Genomic DNA, 15,466 nt, shown 5'->3' on the forward strand with positions numbered 1-15,466 from the left:
TCTCCACCCCATCACCTCCTCATGTGATATGGGCTTCTATCTCGTCGATGTGGAGTCCAAAGAGGGTAGAGTAGAGGAGATATACCTGCTTCACTCCAATGGTTCTAGAGCCCGTGTCTAAAAGTCCTCTTGGGCATCTCACCCGACCTACCACCCTTCTGTACAATGCATAGATGCCCCAAATCATGTTCAATGGGATCCCTAGAGTCTACAGTCTTTGTAGTAATCTATCTCATGGAACTATATCAAAGGCTTTGCAAAAATCCACCCATCAAAAAATAGAGTCTCTTCTTCCTCACTTTTGCATGTTCAATCATACCCCTCAAGGTGAACATGTGGTCAAGTGTACAGAATCCCCATCTAAATCCAACCTATCCTATTGCCCTCAATCTCCCTCTCTCTACATATGCACTGCGCTCCCCCTCTTTCAATGCTCCATCTGTGGAAGAGATCCATGGGGGCGGAGAACTCGGACCCGTAAGCCCCCGCCATAAAGCCGAGGCCAATGCAAGTGTGGAAGCAGCTTCAGTGGTCGTAGGCAAGGGCAAGTCCCTTCTATATCCACTTCCTTCCTCCTTTGTACCGACAAAGGCTGAAACTACGACTGCAACCACCGCACAACCCACACCTCCCCTCCACACGGCACAGCTCATAACCATGGTGCAGATGCTAGTGAGCAAGGTGGCCGAAATCGTGCCTGAAACTAGATTAAAAAGGCCCACCGCCGCAGATGCAGAGTCGCGGCAAGACCCTAAACGACAAAGGCTGGAGGCATCGACCACCATGCCCCATACTCCCATGCCTACCGACACTGACTACGACGCATATGTGGCCGAGCTACTGACACAACTGGACAAGGAAAAAAAAGAGAAGAAGGTGGCCTTGCTGGAGCTAGAGAAAGAAAAGGAGACGTCAGCGGCCCTCAGGCTAGAAGTCTCAAGGCAGGAAGCCGACAGACGGAGAAAAATAAAGGCCCTGCAGGACCAGCTAGCAGAAAAAAGGAAGGAAGCCCAAAATAATGAAAGCCGCCTTAGACAAAGGCTCGAGGACGAGGAGCAGAGCCTGGTGGCGAAACAAAGGAACCTAAAGCTACTGATGCAGCAATACAGTGATCTACAGCAAAGGGTCGCCCAAGTGAAAATGCTCTACCAGGAAGTTCAGGAAGGCGAAGCCACTGTTCCACAAGAACATGTCACGAAGCCCCAGTCGTGGCGGAAGCTAGAAGAACAGAACAGGTTAATAAGCGAAATCGAATTCCTGAAGAATGAAGGGCCAGGAGTCTGAGCAGCTGAACCAGAACGGCTATAGGATGAAGTGCAAAGATTGCAAGATGCGCTGGAGACCTCCCAGGAAGACGTAGAAGCTCTTATGGCCATGGCTTTCAATCAAAAAAGGCTATTCCTCACTGAAATCCAAAGCCAAGAGCAGCTGGTGCAGGAAAAATCAGAAATCCTGGTCGAGGTGCACCAAAGGCTCAGCATTGTCGATCAAGCCAGAGGGATTGCTGAAGAACAGCTAGCTCAGAAATTAAGAGAAAGAAACCGGTTATGGTTTTTATCAAATGAGCAGCAACAGGTAGTAACCACCCTGGCGAGCCAACTAGAGGAACAAAGGAAAAGAATGGAGGAGAGAGCCATGGAGTGGGAAAGGAAAAACTTTGACAGGGTAAGGGACTTAACCAAACGCCTGGCGGTGGCAGAATGCGAAAGAATGCTTGCCGAAGCTAGGGTTGAGGCTACAGAAATAACCACTAAGACCTAGCGGCAGGCCTTCCTCAACACGATGCTCCACATGACGCAAGCTGAGGGCAATAATCCAATGGAAAATGTGAAAAGAAAGTTGGAGCTAACCACCCGAGCTCTAAGATACGGTCTTCAAGAGCGGGAGCTTCCAACAAGTACAAGAATCACCAAAGAGCAACAACTCTACTACCTACGCTGTACAAGCCTTACCACTGTTGAGCTCAAGGAGTTAGGTTTTCAGGAGCAGGAACAGCCACCACCACCACCACCAGCCATTCCCCCTGTGGTTGAGCGAAATGTCGAAGAGGGTCCGGATTTCGAGCAAGATAATAACGAAGAGCCGCAAAGGATGCCGAGTCCGCCTCAACCCGAGATTCCACAGGAGGAATCTGCAGATGCCGATCTACCTGAACACATAGTTGCAGCAAGGAAAAGGAGATAAGAGTTAGCTGAGGAGGCCAAACGCCGAGCACGCACACTTCCACGACAACTCCCTGAGGAGCCCATGCCACTGAGGAATGATACACATCCTGTAGATTGGCCCCAGGAGTTGGTCATCTAGCGTCAGCGAGAGTTACATAAGAGGCCGTTCGAGCTTTCATTTGCTTTTCCACGCTCTCTGGACCGGGCCCTGCCTCTAAGAGTCGTAGCCAAGATCAAAGATCTGGCTAACGAACTTGCAAACAGATGGATGGAAGAAAGGAGCATGATAATGACTAGGTGGCGACAAGAGCCACAAGAGTACTGGGAAGACAAGGTCAATCTGGTTCCCAAAACCGTCCAAGGCTACGAGGCACAGCCGAAATGGCGAAGGAGGATTTGGGACACCAATTTTGATGCCTGGACTGCATTTTGTAGTTTACTCCTCGAAGAGCATAACGATCCCATATACATGCCCTACCCCCGTAGGCATGGAGTGGACTATGATAGAGATTTACATGGGGATTATGACTTCCCGAGAATATATAATGTAAATGCTAGGAGCCCTGAGGAGTGCTTAGTGTTTAGGGTAGAAGATATACTTCCCTCCATACATCGTTTTCTTGTAGACTTTTCGTCCTGCCCCGATCCGGCATTTTTGACCGCTTGTAATTACCTCCGACTTATCAAATTCCTACTACTCCAGAAACCCGCAGCAGAGGAAGCCCATCTCCCCCCACTCTTCTTTGATATTAACCTAGGAATAGATAGTAGAGCCATGACTAGGTTGATGATGCAGGCTGCTCTCCTCCATGCCTTCTACCTAGAGCTCTTAGAAAATATGAGTGACACCCGCTTTGCAAGATGTAATCACCCCTTCTTGTCCACCACTCCTCTGAGAGCTAAAGCCGGTATTAAAAAATACCTACAAAATCGCACATTTTTATCACAATGCCTGCGACCGCTCCGTGACTAAATAGGTGCCATATGCCTTGCCAAATGTACTCTCTCCTATTCTCCAAAAAAAAAAAAAAAAAAGACAAGACGAGCAAAAACAGCAAAGCTGAAAGATGAATTTACTACTAAACAGGTTGACAGGGAGGACACTTCACATGTGCTTGCAATCTTTCTCCACTATTATTGTGCACCACACTCACTGCATCTAGAGTCCTCTCTAGCCCCTCCCCCACTTCACACTTAGGGCACATCAAGGGCAGGACTTTCAGACCTGTCACCCTGAGTTTTGCAACGCACCTCCAACGACGCACGAATTGGGTCCTCAAGAGTGGGACATTACCAAGGGCTTGCCCAAGGTTAGATCCATTTCCCAGTTCCGCTGGCACAGGCACCATGCACTACACAGTGAGACAGACACACCCCCTAGGAAGTGCACAGCTTTTCTTGCAGGTTATGTTCGTGTCTCCAGAGCTGGCTGTTTGGCTGACGAAGATTGTCCACTACATCCTCCAATGGCAAGGAATTTTTCCATCAGTCGGACATAACTCCATTCCCACAACTTTGAAGCTTCACCGCAAAGTTCTGAAGGGCGCCACACACTTTATGTTGCCAAACATCCGTCTCCTAATGGCTGCCATGACTGAACCAGATCAAGTAGAAGAAAGCCTCGGATGGATCTGCCATTGGCATAGATCTTGGAACCTCATCGTCCAACGATCCCTGCCCAACGCCTCAAGATCTACGGATCGCTTATTGATTCCATAGGCCTGAAGACCTTCAACTCAAAACTGAAAACCTTCTACTCAAAGACAAGGATCTCCAACCACAGCCACGGGTTTTCAAAACAAACAGCGGTTGGGGGGTTTTTCCAGAATAAATCCCTCCAATACCATCCTCCTAAGGGATTGCTTATTGCTTCAAGCATTTCAGATACTCAAAGGACAACCGGCTACCTAACAGGGCCCCACAACAGTGTGAAAGATGCGTAGGATCTTCATGGAGCCTAAAGCACGCCGAAATCTCTCCTGGTTATCGTCAACAAACCCCATCACTTCTCATTCACAAGCATCAGCGTCATCTACTCACCTGGTCCACCTCGCGACAGCATCATCTATCCCACTACCTTCCACCACCGTGCCATGGAACTGGCACTTGGCTAGGAGAGGGATAATGTTTACCGCAGCACAGAGAAGCGGGAAATGGAAAAAAAAAGGAAAGAAGGAAAAGGCGCCTTAACTGGCAACTAGACCCTGGAAAAAATTAAATGCACGGGCACGACCCTCAAGAAGTCTTAGAGTCGCCCAAGGAGAGTAAAAGAATGAAAAGCGCACCATTAAGTGCGAAAACACTTCCAAAACCTTGTAAGAGAGCGCCAGGCTCACTCCTGTGCAAATTGTATGCATTAGTTGAAGATAGGATAGACTAGAACGGTGGGAAATGAGAAATGGGCCTAGACTAATGGCCGGCCATGTAAAAAAGAGGGATGACCGCCCATGAAAAAGAGGGCATGTATATAAAGTTGAAAAGTGAATGGGAAGCTCATTCTTGTGTGTGGCCAAAGCTTCTTCTTCTTCTTCTCTTGTTTCTTGCCTTCTTGCTTGTGCTTGAGAGAGGGATTGAGAGAGTGTGAGGGAGTGAGGGAGTGATTGTGTGAGAGTGAGGGATCTTGGAGAAGAAGTTCTCCATCTTCTCTCTTCATCTTCTCCTCCTCTCTTCTCTTCTCTTGTCTCGCGCATGGCTATGGAGGATGAAGCTCATGGGAGAGGAATTGAGGTTGCTTGAGCTTGCCTCAAAGATCGTGGAGCTACCGGTGTGCAAGAAAGAAGAGGGTACTCGATCGTGCATCAACGTAAGCTCACTACACCCGTAAGATAGGCATTGCGCGTCGGCTATGTGAGAGGTAGCCATGGCCGCTCGGTTCGAAACACTTGAGCAATAAGTGGTCCGTAGGTCTCGGGATAGAGCGTGAAGCTCCCCTCCAATCCACTTTTGACACTTCTAAAGGCTTCCTTGGAGAATGGTGGTTTCCAATGTTCTTGGTCATTGAGATTCTTTGGTCGTTGCTCTTCAGTAGAATTTGTGGCCATCTCCCTACGCTCAATACATGAGATGATATCGCATTTTCCAAGCACTGCTCATGCAAACGGATGAACAGTGGTGCTTGATCTAGAGAATGTCTTTAGTGGCATTGTTTGTTCTATCCAAATTATAGATAAATGCCCAATACGTCAAGCTTTGACTCCTCGGTCTAACTTGGATGTCAATACCTTATCAATGTTTTCTAAGATGGAGGTTCCCGTGGTAGAGATGAATGCCTACATCTTCTATGGCATGTCTAGGCGAGTCTAGCTCCTAGAACATTTGATGCTACTATGAGAGGTGGGCTTCCCTAATCTCCTCTAAATGAACTTTGATTCTCTTCCAACTTGCTTTGGTATGGATCAAGGACACCCTTGACCTATAGTAGCGTAGTGGCACTCCATGTGAAGATATGCTAGGGTTTTCAGAACAAAAACACAAGGTGTTTTGAAAACACAGCTTGTACAACCATGATTGAAACATAGTGAACTCAAACACTAACACAAAACACAAAAACACAAAAATGCAAAATTGAAGACAATTGAATAAGCAATGAATAAGTGAATGAAAAGTACTAAATAATGAATGAATATGTATACAATGCTCAAGAGGAGAGCTGTCCAACAACTGGGGGCTCTCATGGGAGAAAGTAAGGGAGGGGTCAATGTGTGTCATCCACTAGACATGAATCCCAAGTGCATTAACCACCAGTCAGAGTAGAAGCCAATTAAAAAAAGTGCTGAAAATGCAAAAAGGAGCTGATGTAAATGATGCAGATCATGCTGATGCTTAAAATTGCTCCAGACAACAAACACCAGCAAGGCAGCCAATAGGGATGAAAAGGAAGCAGTCAAGGATGTCCACAGAAGCAGCTGAAGGTAATGAGGAATGAGTGGACAGCAGCAACAGGAGAAGCTGGCAGTCACATGATGAGAATTGGGAATAGAATGGAATCAACTGACATGCAAGTGACCTACCACACTATCTATTTATAGATGAGGAACCATCCAAACAGTGGGGAGTTTGCTAATATTGAGGAACTGATGAGATCTTGATTCCTAAACAGAATTGGCACATAAGGAAAGAAGGATAAAAGATAAATTTTCCTATTGTTAACTATTGAAATTTCAAAATTATTCATTGTAAACGCCCCGAACAACGTAGTATGCTTAACAATTATGATATTTGCTTGTTTTCGAGATTTAATATAAAAGAGAATGAACACTTAAAGCTGAAAATGAAAATTACTCACAAAATTACAGCCATGAAAATGTAAAAGTAATGGAGACAAGATTGAGGGTTGAAGATGGGCAACCCCCCCCGAAGGAATGTATTTCTGCTCAACCCAAGTCCCTTAGGGAAGAGCTCAGTTACAATCAACCTGAGAGTGAGAAGAAGTAATTCTCACTCTCACAAGATCATGCAAAGATGTACAAACACACATGCATTATCTATTATGCAATGATAAGAACCGATTTCTTTACAGTATGAGAGAAGAAAAAGGGGAATTCAGCCTTTCTCCATTGTTGATCAGCAGTACATGGATAGGAATTGCTTCTTGTTGCTAAAATGGAAGAAAGAGCTCGAGAAGGAGGTGCTGTAATGAATTTACAGGCTTGCTGTCTTGTAAAACAACAGTGATAGAAGAGGAAATATGGAGGAATTTGATAATGGAGAAGTGGGGGATGATGATGGGGATGGATGGGGCCAGTTTCTGGCTATCTGTGGGTGCTGTACATGAGTTTACAGCAAAGAAAAATGATGTTGAATGAAGAAAAACGAGCTCTTATTTATAGGAGAGGGGAGAGCTAGTACAAAAGGGGAAAGTGGAGTAGCACAAGACAAGTGTCCAGCCACATGTCATGAGATGTGACAAGTGGTGGGACACTTGGAAACTTGTGTGACAAGTGTCTTGACACTTGTCTCTTCTCTATGGCCTTCCTTTTTGGGTTGAATACTGTCAAGAATAGAAACAACCAAATTTAGTAAGCACAGTCAGAGTACAGAACTTACTATTTTTAGAATGACATCCCTATTTTTTAGGACTAGCATTTTTAGGCTAATTTGAGGCTCCTAAAATTTAGGGACCTCCTAAAATTTAGGGATCTCCTAAAATTTAGGGACCCCCCCAATATGGGTATCATATGAAAGCTTTTTCCGTGTACATCGCAAAAATGGTATCCGAATCTTCATGTGACTTTCCTATGCAAAGAAATGTGCATTTCAAGCTTTCAGCCCACACATGCACATTACACAAGCATTTCATGATCATGCCATCTTGTTGATTGTAACTGTTTGTTTTGGTGGATCTAGCCCACACTTCAAGGCATCAATCCTTTCTGTGTGCGAGTCTAACCCCGATATGCGTGAGTTCTAGTCACAGGCGCCCAATCGGGTCATATAGGTGGAAGTGTGAACTATCTTTTCTCTAACCCACCGTGTGGGTCCACCATAACCTGTGACCACTCATCAGTGGCCAGCTCCAATGCACTTTTCTTTATATCTAATTAGTGCAAAGGAAATAAATTTAATAAATCATTATATAGACAAATTAATGAAAAAGGATACAAATTCTGTTTCTATAGAGTTGTGACAGCCCTCTGGCTTTTATTCAGCTGTCCTCAGCTGAAAAGCTTCTTGATATTGTTGTAGAATATTTGGGTAATCCTTCATGAATTTTTCATCTACCCACTGTGCATCTGTTGTGGATAGATTCTTGAATTTTAGCAAGAATTTTCGTGTCACAAGGCCACTTCTCGTGGTTCGATCCTTGAGAAACAAAATCTTTTCAGGTTCCAAGAGTTGCTCTGTTTCTTCAACTTCTAGGGGATCTTCAGTAATGGGTTCCTTTGGTTCTGATCCTATGTAAGGTTTTAGCAAACTTACATGAAAAGCATTGTGTATTTTCCAATGAGTAGGAAGCTCAAGTCGATAAGAAACTTCATTTATTTTCTCAATCACTTCGAAGGGTCCAAAGTATCTACTGGAGAGCTTTGGAAAAGATGAATTTTGACCAGAACCTTGTTTGAGCCTGCTTTTATCAAACTTTAGCAAGACATATTGACCTTTTTCAAAAGCCAAAGGTCTTCTTCGTTTATCTGCTTGCTTCTTTTGTCGCTCTTGCGCAACTTTGATAGTGGCTCGAACTCGATCCATTGTTGTTTTTAAATCTGAAGCAAACTCATCAGCAGCAAAAAACTTATCTTTAGTGCAAATAATTGGAGGAGGAATCACTTTACCCTGTACTATTTCATTTGGAGCTTTCTCTGTGGATGAGTGCACTGTATTGTTGTAAGCAAACTCCAATAATGGAAGCTATTTCTCCCATTGTGACTTATGTTCACTAACATAAGCTTTCAACATATCCAAAAGAGTGAGATTCATCACCTCTGTTTGGCCGTCAGTTTGAGGATGAAAAGCTGAGGAGAACTTTAAAGTGGTTCCCAAATTCTCAAATAAAGCACGCCAAAAGTTACTTGTGAATTTGGAGTCTCTATCTGAAATCATCTCAGAAGGCATACCATGTAATTTGAAGATATGTTGAATGAAAAGTCTTGCAGCTTGTGCGGATTTCAATGTTTTATGACATGGAATAAAATGTGATTGTTTGCTGAATCTATCAATTATGACCCAAATCATATCATGACCTTGAGGTGTTCTTGGAATACCTGAGATGAAATCCATTGTGATAGATTCCCATGGATCTTTGGGCACTGGAAGAGGTTGCAACAATCCTGGAATCTTCTGCCTATCATATTTGGATTTTTGGCATACCAGACAAGCCTCAATGAAGTTATGTGTATCTTTTCGTAATGTTGGCCAATAAAAGTAGCGGTCAATTGCACTTAGAGTGGCTGCCCTCCCTCTATGCCCTGCATAAGGGGGTTCATGACTTTCTTTAAGCACCTTTTGTCGAACAGGAAGAGTGACACAAAGGCAATTGTTTATGAGAAGGTAACCGTCTTTGATGGAATAATCTGGATGAGAACCTCCTTGCTGTAAATTTGACCAAATTGCTGCAAAATCAGTATCTTCATCATAAGTATTCTTCATCGTTTGAAAATCTTCATGATGAGCCACTGTAATAGTTGCAATGCGAGGCACTCTAGAAAGTGCATCGGCAACTACATTTTGTTTCCCTGGAGTGTACATAATTTGAAAATGAAACATAGACAAGAAATTTTCCCATCTTGCATGTTTCTCCTGCAAATGCTTTTGAGTCTTGAAATACTTCAAGCTTTGATGATCGGTTTTAATAAGGAATTCATTGCCTAAAAGATAATGTTTCCATATCTTTAAAGCATGAACCACTGCTAAGAGCTCCTTTTCATAAATGTCATACCTTTTCTCCACATCATTTAGACGGCGGCTTTCAAAGGCTACGGCATGGCCTTCTTGATTTACCACTGCACCAATACAATCACCGCAAGCATCTGCTTCCACCACAAATGGTTTTACCAGATCTGGAATGATAAGAACAGGTCCAGAAGTAAAAGCTGTTTTCAGCCTTGTGAAGGCTGCCTTCTCTTTTTCCTTCCATTGGAAAGAGATCTTCTTCTTTGTAAGGTCATGAAGTGGAGAAGCCATATGTGCAAAATGCTTGATGAAGCGGCGGTAATAAGAACATAAGCCAAGAAACGATCGCACCTCATGTACATCACGAAGATGAGGCCATTCTTGGATTATCCTGATCTTTTCAGGATCCATTTGAATCCCTTCAGAAGAGATGACATGCCCAAGGTAATTTATTTTATGCATGAAAAATTCACTCTTTTTACCATTTACCAAGAGTTGATTTTGTTGTAGTAATTGTAGAACAATTTCCAAGTGTTGATGATGCTCCTCTTCATTCTTGCTAAAGACAAGAATATCATCAAAGAAAGTACCGACATATTGTCGATGCTCTCTAAAGATGCATTCCATCATTCGATTAAAGGTGGCTGGTGCATTGGTTAATCCGAAAGGAACCACCAAGAATTCATAAAGACCGTATGAAGTGCGGAAAGCAGTTTTGTGTACATCTTGTGGTATTACCCTAATTTGATGATAACCACTCTTTAGATCAATGCGGCTGAAAACCTTTGAGCCTCCTAGACGATCCAAAATGTCGTCAATTCTGGGAATAGGAAACCGATTCTTCACAGTGATTTTGTTGAGGGCTCGATAATCAATGCACATCCTGAATGTGCCATCTTTCTTTTGAACAAGAAGAACCGGTGAACAAAATGGTGAGCTACTTGGCCTAATTAGCCCACGGTTGAGTAGGTCTTCGACTTGCTTTCTGATTTCTTCTTGTTGAGGACGGCTCACACGGTATGGTGCTATATTAGGAGGAGAACTGCCCGAGATAATATCAATATGATGGTCTTCTGGCCTTTCTGGGGGAAGCTGATAAGGAAGATCTTCCGAAAAACAATCTTTATACTTTTCCAAGAGCTGAAGTTGCTCTTGGTTTTCAGCATTCATATTATCTTTTACATCAGTGACATAAAGCAGACAACATTGAACACAATCCTTAATTGCTCTAGAGACTTGCATATGGCTTACCATAGGTATGGTGTCTCCAGAAACTCCAGCTTGGATCTCGTACTTCTTGCCTTTGTTGGTGAGTTCTACCTTCTTTTTCTGAGAGAAGATGGTTGAATCTACTCTATGATTCCAGGGCATGCCAAGAATCACATCGCAACCATCAAGGTCTCCGATACAGAAGGTATCTTCGTCACTGTAGCCTTGAATTTGAAACTTGAGCTTGCCAATGTAGGGTATCACAGTCTTCACTGTGTCACCTTCATCAGCATTTAAAGCTTGGCGAACTTCTGCCGGAGTGTCCATCTCTTCATTCTTTAATCCAAGCTCTTTAGCTAATTGCAAGGAAATAATATTTTCATTCGCCCCAAGATCTATCAAGAATAGTGCTTGCTTACCTTTCAACTGTCCCCAAGCTTTTAATAATTTGCGCGTCTCTGGAGTGTGAGTTGTGTTTGCAACTACATCACTGATAGCATTGATTTTCACTGGCGACTTAGGCTTGTTGTCAGAAACCTTGCTTTGTCCCTTGTTTGGACATTGCTTCGCTATGTGGCCTGTTTGTCCACATTTAAAGCACTTCCCTTCTTTCATGAAGCGTTGCTTTTCTTCTTCGGAAAATTGCTTTGCTTGTGGGTATAGATTGGAGCGAAATTGAGGAGCATTAGGAGGTGCATAGGGCTTCATCTTCTTTTGATTTGATGGTGGCTGCTTTTGCCACTGTTTTTGTCCTTCATTTGGGGCTGAATACTCCTCATCATCAGCTACTCTCTTCTTATCATTCTTTTGGAATGATTTGTTGCCATTGTGCTCCATTTCCCATGTCTCAGCATGGTCAATGAGTTCCCTGAGACTAGAACAATGATAATGATTAAGAGCAGTACGAAGTTTAAAATGCAAACCTCCTTGAAACTTCCTAAGCTTTTCCGAACTGCTGATCTTCTTGAAATGTTGGACCTTCAAAAGTAGCTCCCAAAATCTCTTGGTATAGTCACCAAGTGACTCATTTTTCCTTTGCCAAAGCCAATCCCATTCCATTTTTACATCTCTTTTGAAATGAACAGGAAGAAATTGGCTTTGTATCAGGCGAACAAAGGACCGCCATGATTTTGGGGCAGCATGATCATATTCCAACCCCGTCCACCAAGTATGGGCTAAGTCGGTTAAATGTAAAGCTGCAAACTTAATTTTGTCTTTTTCTTTATACTTGTCACGACCATACAAAATTTGAAATTGACAAATAAACTTCAGAAGAAGATCAGGATTTCGGGAACCATCATACATACTGAACTTGATCTTCTTTTCAAGTTGAGATAGTGACTTAGTCTTCTTCTTCTTCTTATGCCTTCGTCCATGCTCGGATATTGAGGTTGAAGATGATGAAGTGCTTGATGGGGATGAAGATGGAGACGAGGGTGAAGAATGTCGACGCCTTTGACGATGATGAGGTCTTCCACGAGAAGGGTGTGACTCTTCATTACTAGAAGAGGATCCATCAGAATAGGCGCCAGATGACTTTGAAGAAGAGGATGAGCTTCGACGGGATCTCTTTCTTTGTCTTGAAGTAGAATGGGACTGCCTCTTAGAAGTAGTTGGACTTCTTGATCGGCTCCTTTCATTGGTATGGCTTTGTCTCCTTGAAGTAGATGGGCTTCTTTCCTTGAATTCTTTGGGATTCTCAACTTTTTCTAGTTTGAGAAGTTGCTCACGAATTTGCTGATTCTCCTCTCTAAGACTTTGAATGGCTTGAAGGATAGCACTTGATTGATCCATTTAGACTAAAGAAAAAAAATATGCTCAAGCACTCAATGCAAGGGCTGAAAACAAACAAACTTATAGTTGTAAGCACTACCAGTGTTGGGGTGAGGACCAAGCCAAAGCTCTGATACCACTGTAAACGCCCCGAACAACGTAGTATGCTTAACAATTATGATATTTGCTTGTTTTCGAGATTTAATATAAAAGAGAATGAACACTTAAAGCTGAAAATGAAAATTACTCACAAAATTACAGCCATGAAAATGTAAAAGTAATGGAGACAAGATTGAGGGTTGAAGATGGGCAACCCCCCCCGAAGGAATGTATTTCTGCTCAACCCAAGTCCCTTAGGGAAGAGCTCAGTTACAATCAACCTGAGAGTGAGAAGAAGTAATTCTCACTCTCACAAGATCATGCAAAGATGTACAAACACACATGCATTATCTATTATGCAATGATAAGAACCGATTTCTTTACAGTATGAGAGAAGAAAAAGGGGAATTCAGCCTTTCTCCATTGTTGATCAGCAGTACATGGATAGGAATTGCTTCTTGTTGCTAAAATAGAAGAAAGAGCTCGAGAAGGAGGTGCTGTAATGAATTTACAGGCTTGCTGTCTTGTAAAACAACAGTGATAGAAGAGGGAATATGGAGGAATTTGATAATGGAGAAGTGGGGGATGATGATGGGGATGGATGGGGCCAGTTTCTGGCTATCTGTGGGTGCTGTACATGAGTTTACAGCAAAGAAAAATGATGTTGAATGAAGAAAAACGAGCTCTTATTTATAGGAGAGGGGAGAGCTAGTACAAAAGGGGAAAGTGGAGTAGCACAAGACAAGTGTCCAGCCACATGTCATGAGATGTGACAAGTGGTGGGACACTTGGAAACTTGTGTGACAAGTGTCTTGACACTTGTCTCTTCTCTATGGCCTTCCTTTTTGGGTTGAATACTGTCAAGAATAGAAACAACCAAATTTAGTAAGCACAGTCAGAGTACAGAACTTACTATTTTTAGAATAACATCCCTATTTTTTTAGGACTAGCATTTTTAGGCTAATTTGAGGCTCCTAAAATTTAGGGATCTCCTAAAATTTAGGGACCCCCCAATATGGGTATCATATGAAAGCTTTTTCCGTGTACATCGCAAAAATGGTATCCGAATCTTCATGTGACTTTCCTATGCAAAGAAATGTGCATTTCAAGCTTTCAGCCCACACATGCACATTATACAAGCATTTCATGATCATGCCATCTTGTTGATTGTAACTGCTTGTTCTGGTGGATCTAGCCCACACTTCAAGGCATCAATCCTTTCTGTGTGCGAGTCTAACCCTGATATGCGTGAGTTCTAGTCACAGGCGCCCAATCGGGTCATATAGGTGGAAGTGTGAACTATCTTTTCTCTAACCCACCGTGTGGGTCCACCATAACCTGTGACCACTCATCAGTGGCCAGCTCCAATGCACTTTTCTTTATATCTAATTAGTGCAAAGAAAATAAATTTAATAAATCATTATATAGACAAATTAATGAAAAAGGATACAAATTCTGTTTCTATAGAGTTGTGACATTCATGGATTCATGGATGGATACGAAGTGGATGGACAAGGGTGCCTTAGCAGATTCATCTCAATTGTTGCAACTTTATTAGAGCCATTTCAATTAGAGCCAACCTTGCTTGGGGACGAGTTATGGAGCATTGCATGGTACTTAACTAGGAGCACCTTTGCTGCCTCAGATAGGCTCCAATATCTAGAAGTTCCTTGGTGATGCTACATGCTGATCGGAGGTGCTATTGGCTGGCAACTCATACTTTGGGACTTCTACAATTCTAGTTGTAACAATTCATATGGTACTTACTACAACAATCACTACCATAGTGGAAATTGTATGTATTAGAGAGATTATGGGAATCCATTGATAAGGCTTCTAGTTGCAATAATAGTTGCAAATGTTGAGTGGATCACTATGCCACATGATATGATCGAGCATGCTAGCCATATACCAACAGGGGGTATGACTATTGAAAGCAACTGGCGACCAAATCTAGAGCATTCCAGATCTATTGAACAAAAGTACTAAGTTGGCCAATTGAAGGCTCAATTCTATTGTAAGTCCACTTAGTAGGACTTTTCAAACACTTAAACAATAATTCAGTGATGATAAAGAAATAGCACAACGGGCGCTAGGCTTTGGGGCCAATCTTTCTTTGAATCATAGTGTCGGAGCATTCTAGCTCCACCATATTATTTGTTTTTCTGATTCAAGTCTCTGAGATTATGCACTTGCAAGTTAAAGTCTACTGCCCTTTGGTTTATTCAAGGCTGGTTTCACCTATTCATTCATCTTCATACCATACATCACTCTTTAGACTCACTATTGGTTTTTTCAGAGCATGCATAGAACAATTGAGCAACATAGGCCTATCCAGCTATCCACGCTACAAATCTGAAGAGGCATGACTACCCACATTAAATATTACCTGTGTCCCTAGAACTCATAGAAGTCCATTAACATGCACTCCGTGGGAAGGCTACATAACTTGTACACCATGGCCTAGTTTTTTCCTTCTTACTGATAAAGATACATTTCAGAATGTGAAAAAGTATGTAAATACCCACCCTTTCTTACCTTTTCTAAAGCGGCAGCTTCATAAAGAGGAAGTTTGAAACCATCGTTAAGAACTGCCTTGTATCTCAATACCATATCATGATTATTCTGCAGAATATTCTGGGCAATCTCAATGGCTGCATTCATCAGCTCCCCAGGTTGGACAACTTTGTTCACCAATCCCCACTTTTCAGCAGATAAGGCATCAAGAGGCCTTGCAGTAAGAGAAAGCTCTCGTGCATGGTTCACTCCTATAATGCGAGGCAGTTTTTGTGACAAACCCCACGATGGAAAAATTCCAAATCTGTAAAACATCAAAAAAAAATATTAAACACATAAGTCTCATGTAAATCCCACATTTCTTTTAAAAAAAC

General features: G+C 42.7%; 1 protein-coding gene across 2 annotated transcripts in view; it reads right to left on the reverse strand.

The window, feature by feature from the left end:
• The window catches only part of LOC148021391 (putative enoyl-CoA hydratase 1, peroxisomal), a 91,138-nt gene that overhangs the window by 23,005 nt on the left and 52,667 nt on the right, over positions 1-15,466 (reverse strand). For both annotated transcript variants that reach the window (XM_087698148.1, XM_087698147.1), the window contains exon 4: positions 15,114-15,396. In XM_087698148.1, the coding sequence (XP_087554274.1) occupies positions 15,114-15,396 (283 nt within the window). The remainder of the gene's footprint in view (positions 1-15,113; positions 15,397-15,466) is intronic.

Source organism: Lygodium microphyllum, chromosome 18 (genome assembly GCF_053477565.2).
Source record: "Lygodium microphyllum isolate KBCC chromosome 18, Lygodium_microphyllum_v1.1.10, whole genome shotgun sequence".
NCBI classification, from domain to species: domain Eukaryota; kingdom Viridiplantae; phylum Streptophyta; class Polypodiopsida; order Schizaeales; family Lygodiaceae; genus Lygodium; species Lygodium microphyllum.